This window comes from Oryx dammah, unplaced genomic scaffold, assembly GCF_014754425.2.
Source record: "Oryx dammah isolate SB20612 unplaced genomic scaffold, SCBI_Odam_1.1 HiC_scaffold_28, whole genome shotgun sequence".
In the NCBI taxonomy this organism is placed as follows: domain Eukaryota; kingdom Metazoa; phylum Chordata; class Mammalia; order Artiodactyla; family Bovidae; genus Oryx; species Oryx dammah.
In genome coordinates, this window is record NW_024070212.1 from 25,476,556 (window position 1) to 25,498,648 (window position 22,093).

At 44.1% G+C, this 22,093-nt stretch overlaps 1 protein-coding gene across 3 annotated transcripts in view; it reads left to right on the forward strand.

Moving 5' to 3' along the window:
- The window catches only part of CD58 (CD58 molecule), a 69,904-nt gene that overhangs the window by 39,927 nt on the left and 7,884 nt on the right, over positions 1-22,093 (forward strand). The window contains exons 5-6 of one of the 3 annotated variants that reach the window (XM_040230954.1): positions 1,257-1,297; positions 6,472-9,533. The exons of 1 other annotated variant lie outside the window; for it this stretch is intronic. In XM_040230954.1, coding sequence (XP_040086888.1) covers positions 1,257-1,297 — 41 coding nt within the window. In that variant the 3' untranslated portion in view covers positions 6,472-9,533. Of the gene's footprint in view, positions 1-1,256; positions 1,298-6,471; positions 9,534-22,093 lie in introns of those variants that run through there. One more of the 3 variants, XM_040230955.1, reaches the window with a different exon arrangement.

Consider the following 22,093-nt stretch of genomic DNA (forward strand, 5'->3'; position numbering starts at 1 on the left):
AAGTAATCGACTGTTAGTCAACTGAATCTCCTCTAACCAAGTTATAAAAAAATCAGCCGAAGAAGTTTTTAAGGCATTATTACCAATAAGTAAAACATCAAGGAACTCAAGTGTTCTTTCAAAAAGTTATTTTTAATCCCCAAAGAGCAGTAGTATAGTTAATAATGTCTTTAACAGATTGGTTCCCAGAAACCAAAATAATTTTCTACTCATATGTGTTTTTTGAGGGGTGGGGGGTAAGATGTCTATGATCACAACTCCTGAGCCTAAAAAAAGAGCCCTGTGTACCCCTATAACTCCAAAACAACTGACTGACTTAACTTATTAAAACAAACAGAAACAAACCTTTATTCAATGGAAGGAAACTTACCCCAGTGGTCAATACTGATAGCACCATATATTCCACCCCCCCAAAAGTAACAAATAATTACTTCAGTAAGCACCTCAATCCTAAAGCCATTAATTGGAAAGATGAGGTATTTGGCATGGAGCCATCAAAACGGGAGAGAGTTGAATGTAAACAGCTCCATCAGCTAGTTGTAGTTGACACTTTTACAAGCTCATTCAACCTTGTGGACTCAGCTGCTGGATCATTAGCATGGCTCTAGGCTAACTGGTGCCTTTGATGGAGAGGAAACTGAGGGATACATGTGAGACCATATCTTAACATCCAAACTGGTGCTGTCCAAAACAGTAGCCACATGTGGCTTTTCAAACAGTTAAATATGAGAGTCCAAACTGAGATGTGCCATCAGTATAAAATAAACACTAGATTTGTAGGACTTCTTATTTTAAAAGGAATGTAAAGTATCTCATTAATAATGTTTATACTGATTATATGTTACAGTAATATTTTTGATATGTTGGGGTAGTTAATTTCATCCATTTCTTTTTACTGTATCATGTGGCTAGAAAGCATGTATAAGTACTTAGGTGGCTCACATTATATCCCCATTGGGCAGCGCTGGTCCAGGATATTCTAGCCTTCCCTCCATCTTTAGCTTCATGCAAAGTTGCTATAGAAAAAAACATTCATCAACAGTTTTTGTTTTTCTATCGTCTGATGACCAATTTTTGAACAACTCTTTGGCTCAACTCAGTAGCCAATTTGATGTGAGCATTTAGGAGAGTAGGAAAGACCAGCTCGACAGGGCTGTGTTCTTGAGTTTTCCCAGTTCAGGCCTCTAGCCAGCAACCCCACATTTCAGCTTTTTTTTTCAGCTCTTTAATTGAGACAAAAATGTCTTCATTTGTAGGTTTTCTGGGACGTCGTAGCCAACGAAACTCAGGGACCTAGGTAAGTAACCCATAGACTGCTCAGTGGGCACGTTATGTATCATGTATTAAAAACGGAACAACCCCCATGTAGAGGGCCTGTTCCTTGGGGACCCAGGTTCTACTTATCTGTCAGTTAGTTGCCTTGAATAGTAATATCAGCAGATTACTCACCACAGTTCATTAAGTACCAACCAGTCACTTTCCATATAACATCTCATTCAGTCCTCTCATCAAGCCTTGCAAGGGGGTATCGTTACAGCTTGTTTAGAGACATCAAATGGAAGACTTGGAGAAGTCAAGTCACGTGACTCAAATGGTAGAGCTGGGATTCAAATCTAGGTCTTCAGACTCCATGGATTATCCTGTTAACCACCAAAAATATACTCCCTCCTTCTTCCATCCCAGGAAAATGGAGCCAAGGATAAGGTTCATTAGGGAGCCAGGGTCAGAGCTGGGCCTGCATCATGAACAAAAGATAGGATTCAAACACAATGAATGGTTGCCATGGGTGAAGGAAGTTGCCTTAAGGAGATCCAGAAGTCCCTGTCCTTGCAGAATTCCCATGGTCAGGAGGCAGAGGCTGATGAGCTAGACTTTTAGGAACTCGAGGAAGAGTAAAGCTCAGGGCTGGAAAGGGCAGGGTTGGGGGTGGCAAGTCACCCCTTTTGGGGCAGCATAATTTGATGGGATAGGGGTTGAGCCAGGCCAGGATATTGAGAGAGAGCTACCAAGAGGTTCAGTGATTTCTTTCTGGGAAACCACTGAGGATTTTTGAGCAGAGCTATGCTTTGGGAAGATGTCTGTATTGGTAAAGCATACAGTGAATAGACAGACAAGAGGCAAAACATGGGGGCACTGGTTAGTGGATAAATGAAATAATCTAGCCAAGCAGAAGAGAAGCTGTATCGGTGTGATTGTGGCAGAAATGAAAGAGGGATAGATTTCAGAGAAAGTGTGGATATTGTATAAACAGAGTCTCAGCAGAGAATGCAGTCTGGCACCTGGCTCCCTGGGGTTCAGTGGTAACTCCATCTCTCATAGGACTTGGACAAGTCAGTGAACCCCACTGCACCTCAAGTTTCTTCTGTGGAAAATGGGCATAACAGTAGTATAGAAATAATGATAGTTTAGGTCATAGTAGCATAGAAATAACAATATGTACAAGGAAGGTGAAAGTGAAAGTGAAGTCGCTGAATTGTGTCCAACTCTTTGCGACTCCGTGGACTGTAGCCTACCAGGGGCTCCTCCATCCATGGGATTTTCTAGGCAAGAGTACTGGAGTGGGCTGCCAGTTCTTTCTCCAGGGGATCTTCCCAACCCAGAGATCAAACCCAGGTTTCCTGCATTGCAGACAGATGCCTTGCCATCTGACCCACCAGGGAAGCCACTAAGCAAGTTGGTGTAATCAGAATGCTTCTGAGTGACTGGCTCATGTTGTGCTGTGCTTAGTAGCTCAATCATGTCCGACTCATGATGACCCCATGGACTGTAGCCCACCAGGCTCCTCTGCCCATGGGATTCTCTAGGCAAGAATACTGGAGTGGGTTGCTATGCCCTCTCCTCCAGGGGATCTTTCCAACCTAGGGATCGAACCTAGGTCTCCCACATTGGAGGAGGACTGGCTCATAATGGTGCCCAGTAAATAGCTGTTTTGGTTATACTCTTCTTCAAGAAAGGAGCCAAAAGCAACAGGAATTTCAACTCTTAGCAGCACTGCCAGACATAGCAGGAGTCAGATGGAGCCCTTGTTTGGGAAGGTGGATTTGTGCTCAGTCAGGCCGAGTTTGGGGTGCAGGCACATTACGTGGGTAGAGATATCCAGCGCCTAATTGGAGAAGTGGCTGTAGGGGCTGGGGCTAAGGTTACAAGTTGGAGAGCACCTTTGTCAGGACAGTAACGGCTTGCCAGAGCATCTGAGGTCACCGAGAAATAGAAGCCAGAGGCCCTCAAGTGGAGGGCGAGGTGGAGGAGTCCAGGAGGATAGCCAGGTGGCACCGTGTTATGGATCCAAGGGAAGAGGCTATGCATTAGAGCCTCAGGGAGGCAAAGGAGGAGGGCGGTGGCCAAGACCTTTGGCTTGGCTGAGCGAGTTGGCTGGCTTTCATGAAAGCCACTGGCTGAGTGGTTGGAGTAGGGTGATGGAGCCATCACTGCATGGCAGTGTTGGCCTGAGAGCAGAGGTACCTTGGACCACTGGGTGGGCTGGGAGGATTCTTTCTCTCCGGCTGCTGGCCAGGACAGTGACCAAGTCACCTGGCAAGTCAGCTACTGCAGAAGGCCTGGGGCAAGGGATTCTAGAAGACAGCTCAGCCAGCTGCAGGGCGCAGGCTGGGCAGGGGTACTGAGGCCACCAGGGCTTGGTGGGCTAGGAGGCCCCGTGAAGAGAGGGTGGAAAGGGATCAACAGCCCATGGATGAGGTGAGAGGCAGGTGTGCTAGCAGTGTGGGGGCAGCAGCAGAAGACCTGGAGGTTATGGTCAGGGGGGGCGTTCAGGTCTGAAGCAGTGCTTGTGAGGGCAGGTAAGGGTGAGATCCTAGGCAGGGCCTCTGCTGAGATCCTGATGGTAACAGTGGAGGTGTGGCCGTCATGAACAGTGACAGGGGATGTTGTTCATGCGAGGGCTGTCATCCAGGGCCACTGAGAAAGGTGACGGGGTAGTCCAGGCCTCGTTCCTTTACCTGCTCCTTTATTCTTTCAACAAGCACTCTTATGGAGATGACTAGATGGCAGGCACTGTGTGAACCGATGCCTTGAGATCAGTGTACCCAGTGAGGCTAGACGTTGTATGAGATTCAGAGAAAGCATATATTAGGGATCCTGCCTCTGAGAAACTTAAGGTCACACTGGGGAGAATGGATGGGCATGTAAGAAACAGAAGGACTTAGGCAAGAAGCCCATGGTGATGGGCTGGAATGGATGATCAGGGCTGGGCAACCAGCAAGGGGGAGGGGAAGGAAAAGAATCATGAAGACTTTGAAAGGAGTACGATGTGAGCTAGATCTTCAAAGCAGGAACAGAGAGGGAAAGGCATTCCAGCTGGGAGAAGCAGCAGAGGCGGAGACATAAGCGGGAACCAAACATATCATCGTTATTGATAAAGAGGTCCGCCTGCTTAGCATCAAATTGAAGAAGTGGTGAAAGAGACCATATTTACAAGAAAATATTTGGAATTCAAGAGCATTAAAATGAGTGATATGGGAGTAGGGAGGCATTTGTAGGTTCTGTGGCACGAGAATTTTTCATGAAAAATATTGCCTTGGGATGATGAGCTAGGAAGAGAAAACTGACATCTCAGGGTAACATCCTGAGGAATAAATAGGTAGCTTGGGGCTGGGTGTGGGAGAGGAGCTTACTTTTCTTGGTATATTTTTGTTGGCTATTCAGATTTTGTATTTTGTGTGTTTCTTACCTATTTAAGAATGCCTTTTGGATTTAAAGAGCCCACTGTGGCTGAAGAGGGGAGTTTCCTAAACTCAGTTATTAAAGGGTTAACAGATGTGGTGGAGGGGCAGGGCTGGGGGAGGAATGGGGGACAAGCATAACCAGAAAGAAATGCAAAATTGTCACATCTCTGTAAGTAGCCATATACGGATGTGAGAGTTGGACCATAAAGAATTAGGCTGAGCACTGAAGAATTGATGCTTTCAAATTATGGTGCTAGAGAAGACTTTTGAGAGTCCTTTAGATAGCAAGGAGATCAAACTGGTCAATCCTAAAGGAAATCAACCCTGAATGTTCATTGGAAAGACTGATGCTGAAGCTCCAATACTTTGACCACCTGATTCGAAGAGCTGATTCATTGGAAAAGACCCTGATGCTGGAAAATATTGAGGGCAGGAGAAGAAGGGGCTGACAGAGAATGAGATGGTTGGATGGCATCACCAAATCAATGGACATGAGTTTGAGCAAGCTCCAGGAGATAGTGAAAGACAGGGAAGCCTGGCGTGCTGCAGTCTGTGGGGTCACAAACGAGTCAGACATGACTCAGAAACTAAACAACAAGATTCTTAGTAAGGAAAAGGCCTATTTCCTTTACCTAACCCCTCTGATCCCAGCACTAATTTTTTTTTATTGTCAAATTTCTTTAACTTTCCCCAAACTAGAAGATATAAAACAAGAATTTGTTGTGGTTTTAATTTGTATTTTGCTAACGACTAATGATCCTGAACATCTCTTCATGTCCAGCACTAATTTTTTACGAACTCCTTTTACCAGACTCATGCAGATCTTTTGGAACTGTGGTCTGATCTGTTCTATGGAAATACAGACTGTGGGGAAGACCAAAAAAAAAAGCCATGAAATGACCTTTTCTCAGTTCGAAGGAACTTTGTCAGGCAGGGCTGTAGCTGAGTTGATTTCCTCTGAGTCACTCAAGGGTGTTCTGTCATCACCACAAAGACGAATAATCAGGAAGAGAAGCTAAAAGAAGAAAACCACGGCCAGGATATTCTTGAGGCAAAGGAGATGGCTGTTAGAAAGGGTGATGGTTTACCTATGGGTCTTACAAGCTCAGGTCTGTTATTTGGGGATACCAGGATTCAATTCAGCATGAAGAAAGTGAGCCCTAATTCTTCATAAAAGAAATAGTTCATGTCATAGGCTCAGTAATTACACTAAAGTCATTATTCCACTCATGTTATCCGCAAGTCTGCTCTCTCAAGCCATTCAGCACATGGCAAGATGTCAAATAAGTTCTCTCCCATCCTACACTTGGCAAACATCATAAAGAAAATAATAATCAAGTAATATTTAGTACAGGAATTACACATCTGATAAAAACTCCATCTTAAAGTAGTGAGAAGTTACTTTTAAAATGACAGCATACTTAGAAAATATTTGAAGAAACAAAGAAAAAGTTAAAATCCTTTTATGTGTCACATAGAAGAGTAAATGTCAGATGAAAAACAAAACGCAAAAAGCACAAGTGTAAAAAGATCAAGACTGAGTTGGTTTGAGAAGCTGGGACTCTGAGTTTGTCCTGTGCACCAGGATAGCACTCCTGGTAGATCTCCAGCTACCATCCCATAAGGACCCAAGACCAGTCTCCCTCCACCTCTGCTCCCTAGAACTCTCGCTTTTGATGGGTTTATTACAAAAGGGCTACCTGCATTAGAATAAGAGGGTCATTTAGACTCATATACTGCAGCACAGATTGACTGTGTTTTATTCTAATATGAGATATTTCTTTTATAGTGCCTGTTGTTTGGTAACAGAAGATGAAATGGAAGACATGGTAATTAAGTTATTTCAGTCACTTCGGGAAGGCATCTGATTTACCATTCATGTATTACCTTCTCCTTGAGGAAACTCTGAAACTCTGCCTGAAATGGACTGTTTATGAGAAGTAATGTTTCCTAGAAGAAATAAGGACTAACACACAACAGGCATTAGTTTCTACTCTGTCACCCACACTGAACATAACTAGATACTATCTTGTTCCTTGTTTATTATAAATTGTATTTTTCTAGAGATGTAAATCTTTGTAAATAATGTAAGTATGTGTATATATATGATGAAGCAACTCCCAGAATTTCCTTTATCTTCCAGACTTTGGTCCCCATATGGTCTCCCTGGCCTTTTCTGACCCCATTTATCACCAGTAAAACCCCTTGTATCCTCTTTAATGAATGTCCACGTCCCCTTTCTGTTCTCATGAACCCTGGCAGCCATCTTGAGGGCAAGTGCTCCTCTCCTGTGCACCTTGCACAGTGGGCTCAGGGGGAGGAGGGGCATCCTCCTGGCTCAGCTCTGCTTCCAGACCGTTGCTCCTTCTCCAGCTCTGATGCTCACGCCAGCAGACCCATACCACCCAATAGCCCTTTTCCGAGTTATCTTTGTTATTCCTCATGCCATGAAGATTTTAACACCAGGTGCAAACCACTCTCAACACTGCCCCTTTCAGAACTGGAGTGTTTTCAAAACCTGCAGCTTCCAATACCCTGGCATGGTCTCCCCCAGGGATCTCAGCTTCCTTTCCCAGCACTGCCTGGGCCCCGCTCCTGGCCTTTTCAGCAATATCGCAGCCCCTCAGTATCTTAGCCCCACTCCCTTAGCAGCCCCTCACTAGCGATAGCATGCCCTCTTTGCTTGCTGTCTTCCACACCACACCCCCAAGGGGCCTTAATCTAAAACTCCAGCGGTCCTGCCAGGACCTGCAAGCTGGCCACCCTGCCTCTTCCCTGGCCCTCATCCCCTCTGAGCCCTCCTTCTCCTCACTCTTTGGGGTCTCCAGTGTTCATCAGGGCAATTCCACCCTCACTCTTTACCCGTATACTTGGCCAGCCCCCAGCTGCGGTTATAGTCACTTGTACTAGTTTCCTTCCCTCCATTCAAACTGCTGAACATCCTGGAGAAAAACGTACCACCTGGCTGATGAGTTTCACTTCAATGACCACACACCTCAAAGGGATTCCCAGTGTTTCTCAGATTCCTCATTGGATCACACTGGTCCATTCGCTGCTTCCTCGGTGCTCTTCTTACACCCATAACGCTGTGTCCTCATTCTCAACTTCTCATCATGCTTCCTATATCACTGAAAAAAAGCACTGAGGAGACCCCTTTTCCCACTCCCCACCCTCCCACACCTCCCACCCAGCTGCGTCAGCACCCATGTGCCTTGCCTCCCCTCCTGTTACTGTGGGTGAACTCGTCTCACTCCTCCTAAAACCAATCTCTCCACTTGTCTTAGTCTGCTTGGGCTGCCATAACAAAATACCGTAGACTGGGTGACTTAAACAACAGAAATGTGTTTGTCCTAGTTCCAGAGGCTAAGCCCCAGATCAGATGCTGGCCAGTGTGGTTCCTGGTAAGGTCTCTTCCTGTCTGGCTATGTCCCCACATGGCAGGGAGAAGAGTTCTGGTATCTGTTCCTTTAAGAAGAGCACCAGTTCTGTTGGATTGGGGCCCTCCCCTTATGACCTCATTTACCCTGTATCCCCTCCTCCCAGGCCTTACCTCCAAATATAGTCACAGCAGGAGTTAGGGTTTCAATGTGACTTTCAGGGGATGGATCGTTCACACTGCTTCTGCATTGGGTCCCATCTCTCCTCATCTACATAAGGACATCACTCTTGTCTTTGCCCACCCCTCTCTCCCATCATCAGCTCTTACCTTTCTATGACATCATACATACTGTCATTTCTCATATCTTTAAGAAAAAAACAAAATACTCTTGACTACACTTTCGCATCCAGCTCTTGTCTCATTTTCTGCTCTCTTTTATGGAAAGTTCCTCAAAGGAACGATCTGTACTTTCTTTTTCTGACTCTTCTCTCCCCATTCTTCCTTGAACACAGGTCAGTCAGGCTTTCACTACTTGCCAAGCTTACCAAGATCTTGCCGAGATCAAGCTTGCCAGGCCCTCTTGTAAGATCGGATGGTCAGTTCACAGACCTCTTCTTATTTTGCCTGTAAGCATCATCTGAAGCAGTGGAGGGCCCCTTACATATTTTAGTGCTTTCTAGGTGCTAGGTTAGTCTTCCCTGGTGACTCAGTGCTAAAGAATCTGCCTGCAGTACGGGAGATGCGGAGATGCAGGTTCAATCTCTGGGTCAGGAAGATCCCCTGGAGGAGGGCATAGCAACCCACTTCAGTATTCTTGCCTGGAGAATCTCATGGACAGAGGAGCCTGGTGAGCTGCAGTTCCTGAGGTTGCAAAGAGTCAAACGTGACTGTGTAACTTTGCACACACACATACACACACAAGTACTAGGTTTGGCAGGGTATTCAAGATGAAGGAAGCTCATAGTGTGGCAGGGCAGGCAGACCTGTGATCACTTGTGGGATATATACCACGTCCTAAAATGGAAGTGTATGCAAAGGAAGAAGGAGGTAACCATAAGACCCAGCAATCCCACCCGTTGGTATATACCCAAGAGAAATGCGTCCAGACAAAAACTTGCACACGGATGTTCATAGGTCATTATTCAACAGCAGCCAAACAATGGAAATACTCCAAATACACGTACACGGATGAATAGACCAATGAAATATGGTCTATCCATACAATGGAATAATACTCAATATAAAAAGTAATAAAGGTCTTTAGTAATGCAAATGTTTGATGATATATGGTAAAGAAAAAGTCATTCTTACTCTAAGTGGTTGGCGGGGTGGGGAGGGAATCCTGACTGTGAAGGGGTATAAGGGCTTTAGGGGAGTTAACGTGGTTATTTCTTGACCCACATAATATTTACAACAGAGTATACCTATGGTGTGTTTGTATAATATTAAACAACGTTTTTCAAAACTCAAAATACTGAAGTTCTGATTCATGCTACAAAGTGGATGAACCTTAAAAATATACTAAGTGAAAGAAGCCCATGTGCACTGCCGCACGTGAAATAGCTAGCTAGTGGGAGCCTGCGCTACAGTGTGGCGTGCTCAGCTCTGCTCTGGTGCACTGCTGTATGTGAAATAGCTAGCTAGTGGGAGCCTGCGCTACAGTGTGGCACGCTCAGCTCAGTGCTGTAGATGACCTAGAGGGGAGGGACTGGGGGGTAGGAGAGAGGCCCAAGAGGGAGGGGATATATGTACACATACAGCTGACTCACTTCTTTGTACAGGAGAAACTAACATTATAAAGCAAATATATTGGAGAGGGAAATGGCAACCCACTCCAGTATTCTTGCCTGGAAAATTCCATGGACAGAGGAGCCTGGTGGGCTACAGTCCATGGGGTCACAAAGAGTCAGACATAACTGAACATACATGCGCCCCAGTTTTTAAAAAGAGATCACATGTTATACAATTATATTTATACAAAATTTCCAAATAGGGCTGGGAGGAGGATGTTGGGTGTGGGGATTGCTCATGAGTACAAGGTTTCTTTGGGGGGATGATGAAAACCTTCTAGAAGTGATTGCCTAACTCTGAAGAGACTAAAATTATTAACTGCACACTTTAAATAGGTGGATTGTATAGTATGTGGATTATGTCCTAATAAAACTGTCATTACTAAAAAAAACTAAGGAACTGGGACTTCCCTGACCAGGAAGACTCCGAGCTTTAATCAGACGCCGAGCAGTTAAGACTCTGAGCTTCCACTGCATGGGGCACGGGTTTGATCTCTGGTCGGGGAAATAAGATCCCTCAAGCCTAGTGGCTGGCCAAAAAAAAAAAAAAAAAAATAGGAAGGGGACTGGCCTCCTGCCCTGAAGCAGACTTCTGCATTGGCTCCTCAGCCTGGGCTCGGCTCTTAGGAGGCTGAAAGGCTGTGTACGCAACTTCTTCCTCTCAGGACTCTATGTTTCTCTACCCAGAACCTGAAGTTACCAGGTCAAAAGACAGCTTCCTGTTTGGAAGATCGAGCAAAGAACTAGCTTCAGACACTAGCTGAAGTGAATCTATGAAAGCCCCTTAAACCAGAGTTTAATTTGGAATCTTGAGACAGCTTGTCCCGTTCTGTCTCTCCCTTCTCCCTCTTCAGCCAGGCTCTGCCCCAGGTACATGTCCCCCAGTCATCTGCCTTCTTCTGCACTCCCATTTCCACACTGCCTCGTGCTTCCCACCCCTGTCCTCCTCCTGGGGGTGTCCTCTTGCGAAGCCACTGGAACCTCCTTTCCACAATCAGCTGTCTACCCTACAGCCTCAGCCTTCAACCTTAGGTTTTAGTCACACCTGTCTTTGCATCTTGGCCCCTCTTCCCCAAAACTGTCTCCACTGGCAGCCCTCTCCAAGGGACAAGCAGGTCCTAGAACTTTCCTTGTCTCAGAAACAAGACAACTGACGTGCACTTGTCTGAGATCAGTCAGACCAGGATTCAAACCCAGGCAGTGTGGCCCCTGAGGCCTCTTGACCACCAACCACACTGTGAAAAGACAGGTGCCTGTGGTCTATTTTCTACATATAGTTGGGAGTCCTTGGAAATGCTTTTCCAAGTTTTATGTTCACTCAAAGGAAAAATTTATCCATAATTTAGGTATTCTTTAGAGGGAGGGCTTGTTTTTAACCACTTGTGTTGACCGCCTATCAAAAGCACCAAATATTATGCTGAGTTCTACCTTCTAGATTCAAAGCTGTAGGGGTCCTCAGAGGTCTCATTGGTGGTCTAGTCACTAAGTCATGTCCACCTCTTGCAGCCCCATGGCAGGCTTCTCTGTCCATGGGATTCTCCAGGCAAGAGTACTGGAGTGGGTTGCCATTTCCTTCCCCAGGGGATCTTCCCGACCCAGGAATTGAACCCAGGTCTCATTAGACAGATGAAAAGCCTGGGGCTCAGAGAGGGAAGGGAACTGGACCAGCCACTCAAAAGGTAGTCCAGTGAAGGGGCCAGAAGCAGGAGCCCGGAAATCTCAGCCTTGGCTCCAGTGCTTTTGTGTGCCACCAGGGTTGTCTCCTAACATCCACCCTCAGATTTAACCCCTCACCAAGTGTCAGGCTTGTACACCACCCCCAGGAAGCGTGGCACTGGCCACCGGGGCCATGTAGTCAGGGGCCTGGCTCAGCTCAGCATCCTGTGAGGGGTTGTGGCACGTGTCATCTTGGGAGGTACCCATTCCTCTGGGTCAGAATGGAAGGAATAGACGATGGCGGAAGTGAGAGCAAAGTGAGCAAGTGTGTGGGTTGCCTGGGCTGCCTGTGTTAATGTCTGACGTCTGCATAATAAGAAAGCCCTTCCTCTTTTGCCAGGCTCTTCCTCTTCTTGGTCTGTTTTTTTTCTCTCAATATTTCTTTTTCAAGATTCCTTCCTGGGAACTTCCCTGGTGGTCCAGTGGCTAAGACTCCACGCTCCCAATGAAGGGGGCCCGGGTCTGATCCCTGCTCCAGGAATTAGATCCCACATGCCACAGCTAAGAGTTTGTATGCTGCAACAAAGATCCGATACAGCCACATAAATAAATAAATATTAGGAAAAAAAATCCCTTCCTGCAAACAGAAAATTAATGGTCAAAGTCGTAGGCCTATGTGTCTTGATTTGGGAATCACTGAAAAGTGTCCCAATCAAGACCACCTCCCTCACCAGACTCCTGTGATCCTCTCACATCTTACATCTTTATCTTTTTTTAAAAAAATGTATCTTATTTATTTTTGGCTGCGCTGGGTCTTGTTTGTGTCACGGGCTTTTCTCCGTTTGCAGCAAGCAGGGGCTACTTTCTAGTTGCGGTGCACGGGCTTCTCACTGCTGTGGCTTCTCGTGCTTGGAGCACGGACTCTAGGCCTGTGGGCTTCAGTAGTTGCCGCACGTGGGCTCGGTAGTTGTGGCTCCTGGGCTCTAGAGCACAGACTAAACAGTTGTAACACACAGGCTTAGTTGTTCTGTGGCATGTGGAATTTTCCTGACCCAAGGACTGAACCCATGTCTCTTGCTTTGACAGCTGGATTCTTTACCATGGAACCACAAGGGAAGCCCTCATTTCCCTTTTTAATATTTATTTTAAATGTGTTTTTCGTTGAGGTAACATCGGTTTATAACATTCATAAATTCATGAGCATGACATATTTCTACTTCTGTAAACACTGCAGCATGCTCACCACCAAACATTTCATTTCCATCTGTCACCACACAGTTGATCCCCTTTACCTATTTTGTCCTCCCCTCCCCCCAACCCTTTACCCTCTGATAGCCTAGTGTTAGTTGCTCCGTTGTGTTCCTGCAACCCCATGAACCAGGCTCCTCTGTCCTTGGGATTTCTTAGGCAAGAGTACTGGAGTGGATTGCCATTTCCTTCTCCAGGGGACCTTCCTGACCCAGGGACTGAACTCAGATCTTCCACATTGCAGGCAGGTTCTTTACCATCTGAGCCACCAGGGAATCCATTCTCTATATCTTTGTGTTTGATTTGGTTTGTTTATTTATTTTGTTTTTTGTTTGTTTGTTTTGTTTTGTTTTTATATTCCAAATAGTAGTGAAATCATAGGTTATTTTCTTTCTGTGTTTGACTTATTTCACTTAATATAATAACCTCAAGGTACATCCATGTTATTGCAAATGGCAAGATTTCATTTTTTTCCATTGTGTGTGTGTATCTATCTATCTATCTATCTATATATATGTGTGTGTGTGTGTGTGTGTATATACCATATCTTCTTTATCCATTCATCCATTGATGGGAACCTAGGTTGTTTTTAATCTCTTGCCTATTTTAAATAATGCTGTGATGAACACAGGGATACATATATCTTTTTGAACTAGTGTTTTCAGATTCTTTGGATAAATATGCAGAAGTGGGAGAGCTGGATCATAAACAAATGGAACTATGTCAATCTAAAAAGCTTCTGCACAAGAAAGGAAACCATCAACAGAATGAAAAGACAACCTATCAAATAGGAGAAGATATTTGCAAATCATATATCCAGTATGGCGCTAATATCCAAAATCTGTAAAGAAACCATACAACTCAACAGTAACAACAGCAAAAACACACACCCAATTTTAAAATGAGCAGTGGAGCGGAAAAGACATTTTTCCCAAGAAGACATACAGATGGCTAACAGACACATGAAAGGATGCTCAGAATCACTACTCATAGGGTAATGCAAATCAAAACCACTGGGAGGTATCACTTCATGCCTGTTAGAATGGCTGTTATCAAAAAGGCAAGAAATAGCAAGTGTTGGTGAGAATGTGGAGAAAAGAGAATCCTCATACATTGTTGGGGGGAATGTAAATTGGTGCAGCCACCATGGGGAGAGTATGGAGGTTCCTCTTACTCATTTAGATGAAAGTAGTTCAGGTTGTGAAAACTCTGGAGGCCTGCTGGGAAGGGATGACTCATAACGCTGCTTAGCTGACATGCGTCTACTGAGATCATGCATCTACTGAGAAACAACCTAAATAAGATTCTACAGCAAAAGAAAAATGTGTGCTCCTATGTGTGCATGTCTTTTCTTAACAAGTCATATTTCTCCAGAACATTAAAACAGCTTTTAAAAAATGAAAAAAAGGAATTCCCTGGCAAGCCAGTGGCCAGGATTCTGCGCTTTCACTGCTGTGGGCCTGGGTTCAATCCCTGGTCAAGGAACTAATATCTCACAAGCTACACAGTGTTATTAAAAAAAAAAAAGAAAAATTGAAAAGTTTTAATTAATATTAAAACCTAACATTATTTTACATTTAAATATTTTACTTATATCAACCCCAGAATTAATTAGACTGTTACTTTCCTGGCTTTAACGAAAGAAACTCATAAAACTTTCAAATCCTGCCTCTTTGCTTACCTTATTTCCAATTCAGAACATTGCCATGTTTGAGAATTCCTCTTGATCAAGTGACAATCTTTAATAATTTTCAGCTTAGCTCACTGCAGTTTCTTTCAGATCATGTCTTCATTTAAAAATTTGAGATTTTGCTCATCACAGAGTTTTTGGCATTAATTTTGATTTTTCAAACAATTGCATTAAATATCCTTATTTAATTGCTGAGCTTTTTTGGTTCTCAGTTAAGTTTTGTACCCAAAGTGAGTGCCTCACTGACCTCACCCTAGTTGCAGCCCAGATGAGAACCTTCTGAAAGCACAAGTATCATAGGAAGGGGAGAAAGGAGACCAATTTGACTATTCAACAGTGAATTCACTCAGTCATCCATATGTCCATTCATTCAAAAATCCATCCATTTTATTTCATTCAACACATTTATTGAGTGCCTACTATGTGCCAGGTACTGTTCTGGGCACTCGGGATATAACAATAAATAAAAGAAATGAAAACCTGCCTTCATGGGCCTGCATTCTAATGGAGGGGAATAGACACTAAACAGGATAAATAAGGAAAGTACACCACTAAGGGCTTTAGAGGAAAATAAAACAAGGAAGGGATAGGGAGCACCAGAAATGGGGAGGACAGGCCTTGCTTGCAGAGCTTGGACAAGATGAAAAACTGATCCCTGGGAATGAGTATTCCCAGCCGAGGCCGAGGTAAGGGAAGGCCCACTGTGACTACAGAGGAGAAGAGAGGCCCATTCGTTTTGTTTGGCCCTCATGGTGTTAGCCATTTGTTTCGGATTTGGATGTTTTTAGATGGGCTTGGCTTTATCCATAGGCCCTACTCTTTCCTATTGTGTTGCACTCATTTGGTTCCTGGCTCTATGTACCAAGCCACAAAGATAATTGCACACTCTAACTGTGTCCTTCCTGTAAGCAATAGAGAGCCGCAGGTCAGATGGACAGGGTAAAGGAGATCCAGCCCAACCTGGTAAAGGGCAAAAGATCAAGGTCAAGCACCCTCAACCCTCAGGTCATTCAACATAAAGTCACAGTCCACAAAGCCAGAGTGGGGATGCTCCCCAGAAGAGTTGGGGTTGAAGTTTTCTACCAACAAAACAAGAACTTAAGAGTCAGAACCACTCCAGTATTCTTGCCTGGAGAATCCCATGGACAGAGGAGCCTGGCAGGCCACAGTCTATGGAGTCGCAAGAGTTGGACACGACTTAGCGACTAAACCACCACCACCATCACTGCTCAAGCCAGATGTGGTTTTCCAGTTCTTGTTCTCCACTTCTCAGATGACAAAGCTAATACTCAGAGAGATAAAGTGACTTGCACCAGGAGGTACAGTGAAATTCTGGTGAAAGTGCATCCAGATCCCCTCTATCTGCCTCCAAATGGTAGGCTCCTTGTTGTAAACCTTGCTGCTTGTTGTAGGGATGGGGTCCCTCATGCCATCCTGTTGTTACAAACAACGTATAGGGTGTTCAGTTCAGTACAGTTGAGTTCAGTTCAGTCACTCAGTTGTATCTGACTCTTTGCGACCCCATGGACTGCACTATGCCAGGTTTCTCTGTCCATCACCAACTCCTGGAGTTTACTCAAACTCATGTCCAACGAGTCAGTGATGCCATCCAACCATCTCATCCTCTGTTATCCCCTCTCCTCCCTCTTTCAATCTTTCCCAGCATCAGGGTCTTTTCCAATGAGTCAGTTCTTCACATTAGGTGGCCAAAGTATTGGAGTTTCAGCTTCAGCATCAGTCCTTCCAATGAATATTCAGGACTGCTGCTGGGCATACACACTGAGGAAACCAGAACTGAAAGAGACACGTGTACCCCAATGTTCATCGCAGCACTATTTACAAAAGCCAGGATATGGAAGCAACCTAGATGTCCATCGGCAGATGAATGGATAAGAAAGCTGTGGTACATATACACAATGGAATACTTCTCAGCTATTAAAAATAATGCATTTGAATCAGTTCTAATGAGGTGGATGAAACTGGAGCCTATTATACTGAGTGAAGTAAGTCAGAAAGAAGAACACCAATGAAGTATATTAATGCATATATATGGAATTTAGAAAGATGGTAACGATGACCCTATATGCGAGACAGTAAAAGAGACACAGATGTAAAGAACAGACTTTGGGACTCTGTGGGAGAAGGCAAGGATGGTATGATTTAAGAGACTAGCATTGAAACATGTATTATCATATGTGAAATAGATCGCCAGTCCAGGTTTGATGCATGAAGCAGGGTGCTCAGGGCTGGTGCACTGGAATGACCCTGAGGGATGGGATGGGAAGGGACGTAGGAGGGAGGGTCATGATGGGGAACACATGTACACCTATGGCTGATTCATGTGAATGTATGGCAAAAACCACCACAATACTGTAAAGTAATTAGCCTCCAATTAATATAAAAAATTTTTTTAAAAAATAATGAACATCAAAGAATAGAAGTTAAAAAAAAATTTAGGACTGATTTCCTTTAGGATGGACTGGTTGGATCTCCTTGCAGTCCAAGGGACTCTCAAGAGTCTTCTCCAACACCACAGTTCAAAAGCATCAATTCTTCGGTGCTCAGCTTTCTTTATGGACCAATTCTCATATCCATACGTGGCTACCTGAAAAACCAAAGCTTTGACTAGATGGACTTTTGTTGGCAAAGTAATGTCTCTGCTTTTCAATATGCTATCTAGGTTGGTCATGGCTTTTCTTCCAAGGTGCAAGCATCTTTTAATTTCATGGCTGCAGTCACCATCTGCGGTGATTTTGGAGCCCCCTCAAAATAAAGTCCGTCACTGTGTCCATTGTTTCCCCATCTATTTACCATGAAGTGATGGGACCAGATGCCATGATCTTCGTTTTCTGAATGTTGAGCTTTAAGCCAACTTTTTCACTCTTCTCTTCCACTTTCATCAAGAGGCTCTTTAGTTCTTCTTCGCTTTCTGCCATAAGGGTGGTGTCACCTGCATATCTGAGGTTATTGATATTTCTCCCGGCAATCTTGATTCCAGCTTGTGCTTCATCCAGCCCAGCGTTTCTCATGATGTACTCTGCATAGAAGTTAAATAAGCACAGTGACAATATACAGCCTTGACATACTCCTTTCCCAATTTGGAACCAGTCTGTTGTTTCATGTCTGGTTCTAACTGTTCCTTCCTGACCTGCATACAGATGTCTCAGGAGGCAGGTCAGGTGGTCTGGTATTCCCATTTCTTGAAGAATTTTCCACAGTTTGTTGTGATCCACATAGTCAAAGGCTTTGGCATAGTCAATAAAGCAGAAGTAGATGTTTTTCTGGAACTCTCTAGCTTTTTCAATGATCCAACGGATATTGGCAATTTGATCTCTGGTTCCTCTGCCTTTTCTAAATCCAGCTTGAATATCTGGAAGTTCACAGTTCACGTATTGCTGAAGCCTGGCTTGCAGAATTTTAAGCATTACTTTACTAGCGTGTGAGATGAGTGCAACTGTGTGGTATTTTGAGCATCCTTTGGCATTGCCTTTCTTTGGGATTGGAATGAAAACTGACCTTTTCCAGTCCTGTGGCCACTGCTGAGTTTTCCAAATTTGCTGGCATATTGAGTGCTGCACTTTGACAGCATCATCTTTCAGGATTTGAAATAGCTCCACTGGAATTCCATCACCTCCACTAGCTTTGTTCATAGTGATGCTTCCTGAGGCCCACTTGACTTCACATTCCAGGATGTCTGGCTCTAGGTGAGTGATAACACCATATAGGGTGTACACAGATGAAAATAATCCAGATGATCTTATCCTTCGGCAAATACTTTTAAAAACATTCATCTCATGTGAGCCTCTGCGAATTAAATAGTATCGCCCCGTTTTGCAAACAAGGGAACAGGTGTAGTAATGTAATATGACATTCCCAAAGTTACACAGGCAGTCAGGGGATTTGAAGGTGGGCCAGAGTCCTGTCCCAGCCCTGCATCACCTGTCCCAAGACAAGATTGTAAGCATGAGGTCTGCCCACCCTAGACAGGCCACTTGACCCAGATGTTTTGCCATATTAACAAAAACATTCCAGGATGTATTGCAGGAAGAAGGCTGCAAACTTCCATGACTCCCACACCAACATGCAACCTTAGATGTTTCAGTCATAGAATAATCGACAGAGTGACGATCAGAGAGCTGGATGTGATCCAGCAGGGATTACCAATTCAGCACAGAAGGGTTTTCAATGAAGTTCTACTTCTGGTAACTTACTGGCCAGGATCCATGGCCCTGTGCCTTCTCTCCGTGAAACATACTGAGTGCTGCTCCCACGTGGGGGTGCACATTGACTATGCCACCTGAAGGCGCCCACACCTTCCAGGAGGCCACATACAATGGCCTGCCTGTTCACGTGAATGTCACCTACAGAGAGATGTATTTATTCCCAAGTCTGTTTTATGCCAGTTGTACCTTAACAAATGTCGCATAAACTGAGGAAATGTGAATAGAAGAGAAAGAGAATCATTGTTTCTGTAAGAACCCAGGCGACAATTTTGGAAAAACAGTAAAGGTAAGATCCTAAAATAAGTTTATTGTTGAATTGTGTGTAGGCAAGAGAACTGAATAGATTGAGGGGAAGCATAATATCTAAAAGATTGCTGTACAAACTTATTTTCCAAGTGTCTAGGTTCTCACTGCACTCTACAGAAACAGAAATTAGAAACTATAGGACAAAGCGCTAAATGTGTGATTTTTGTACATAAGGCAGAATAGGGCTGAACCCCCCACAAAACAGGCTTATTCTCAGTGGAAAGATCTTGGCTGTCTGTGACACCATTGGTGAAGGAAATGTACATTTGGTTGCTTTAGGTTAACAAAAATATACAAGGTTTGTATATATAATTTAAAATTTTCTTCTTAAATCTACTTACACAGATATTTTTACATTAATATGTAAATCTGTACATGTTAGGTGCTGTGCTGTGCTTAGTCGCTCAGTTGTGGCCAACTCTTTGTGACCCCATGCACTGTAGCCTGCCAGGCTCTTCTGGTCATGGGATTCTGTAGGCAGTAAAACTGGAGTGGGTAGCCATCCCTTCTCCAGGGAGGCTTCTCGAGCCAGGGATCAAATCCAGGTCTCTTGCATTGCAGGCAGATTCTTTACCATCTGAGCCAGGGAAGCCCCTATTAAATATATATATATACATACACACACATGCATTTCAAGGCAGTCTTTTTTCTTTTCTTTGTTCTTCAGATTGGGTTCTCCCTTCCTTTCTCCCATCTCTCTCCTGCCATATAACTATCCTCCCCTCCAGAACCATAGTGACCCTGGGTCAGGATACTGCCATGTTCTCCATGCTCATGTGTATTGGCTCGTTTGCACAGCGGGGATCTGGGGTAGGGAGGGTGGGGGAGGGAGACTAGCATTATTTCAGCTTTATAATTTTATAACCAATGTCCTGCACTTTGCTTTTTCTCATCAGTTATTTGTGGCAATCCCCATGAGTCACGGGACATAGCTCCAATTTATTCTTTTTAATGGCTGCAGAATATTCCCTGGCATGTCAAAATATATTCAACAATACCCCTTTCGAAGGACATTTTCTCTGTTTCTAGGTTTTGCTTGTTTTCCACAATACAAAATTAATTCTATATCCTTATGCACATAGTCAGAAATCTTGGTGCATAAGGATATTTGTATTTTTATTTTATTTTAAACATTCTGATATTTTTATTTCTATGGGGTGGATTTTCAGGAACTGCTAGGCAAAAGGTATATGTTATGTATTTTTAATTTTAATGGATGGTGCCAGGGTGATTTGCAAAAGCTGTGGAATCCAAGAGCAATGATTAAAGTAACCTTTATCCCTGCATTCCTACCAACAATAGGTATTGGGTTGGCCAAAAAGTTCATACGACGGTTTCTTTCTATAAGACAGTATGGAAAAACCCAAACAAACTTTTTGGCCAATCCAGTAATATCAGTCTTTTAAAACTGTGATCATTCTGTTAGAAGTAAAGAAGCAGCTCAATGCTATTTACATTTGCATTTCCCTGATTACTAGAGTCTGACACTTTTTCATATTTTTTTGAGCATCTGCACTTGCTCTTCTGTGAATTGTCTACTTTTATTCTTTTGCAAATTTTTATTCTTTTTTTAAAGAAAATAACTCATTGCTTCAATCAATGTTTTGCAGCTAGTCCATCAGTTTCCACTCCCTGTCCTGTTGGATAAGACTGAAAAATGTTATATTGCTATGGTATGTTGTTATTATAAACCGTTAAAAATGGACAGAGAACATGAAAGTTGCAAAAGGCTATGAAAAATAAAATGGTATAGAAGAGGTTAGAACCAAAGGAAAAAGGAGGAGTGAAATCAGGATGCTTGGGAAGATACAAATGGTTAGCCCTGTGGTACTCACATTGATATGTGGTAAAAAACAAAAACAAAACAGAACCACAGTAGAGGGGAGCTGGGTGCTCAGGAGAGACATACAGTCACACACACACATACACAGAGAAATTCACTGAACATCTGCTACGAGCCAGTCACTGTGCTAAGTACATTGCCTGCTGCATCTCGCCCCTCTCTTGGAGGTAAGGCAGTACTATTATTCCCATTACACAGATGGGAAAGCAGTGATTTGTAGCAGTGTAGCAACATGGTTGAATTTGCATTGCCAGTAAGAGGTAGAACCAAGATTTGAACCCAGGTGTGCCTGACCCCAAGACCTTAGCTGATAGATGACAGAGCCTGAGAATTATCTAGGAGCAAATGGTGTGGACAAGGCCAGAATCTTGGAGCTTAGGCCTACACTTGTGTTCCAAGTTGGGCCAGGAAGGGGTTACAAAGTGGGGCAAAGTCAGAAAGCCGCAGCCTGGTGGGGTAGTTTCCTGAGGAACTGCTGTGGCCAGAGGGAGAGGTTTCAGCACTTTGGCTGACTAGGGCAGGCAGGCAGGGCTGGTGAGCCCCGAAGAACAGTGCCCCGGCTGAGAGCACCTCTGGGTGAAGTGACTCACCCACCCTCTCATACCACACCCACGGCAGCAGTGATCACCGCAGACTGAATGTCACTCTAAGTTGAAGGGTGGGCACATTTAAGGAACTATTAATGACTCAATCCCTGGAAAGAAAGAGCAGTCTTGTTACCACTGAACTCACGAGTGCTCTGACTGTAGGTCCTCCCCTCAACTCTACCTTTGGGTGACAAGAACCCCTTAGGCCTTAGGGCTAAAGAATGAAAGGGCAGAGGAGCCATGCTGGCAAGATGCAGAGGATTCTCAGAGGTGGATGAGGGGGCCATGGCCTCCAGCAAGTCAGGGGACGTCTTGAGCCTAGTCCTACCTGAAAAATGATGATAATATTAATACTACACTACTCCCACATCACAGTGGGTAAGAGAAATCACTGTAAACATCAAGACCCTATGTAAATAGTAATGTTTATGAGGAGCTGGAGTGACAATACTAAAGAAGCCTTGACTAACCATAGGAAGAAAAGCTATGACCAACCTAGACAGCATATTAAAAAGCAGAGCTATTATTTTGCCAGCAAAGGTCTGTCTAGTCAAAGCTATGGTTTTTCCAGTAGTCATGTATAGATGTGAGAGTTGGTCCATAAAGAAAGCTGATGCACCTAAAAATTGATGCTTTTGAACTGTGGTGTTGGAGAAGACTCTTGAGAGTCCCTTGGACTGCAAGGAGAT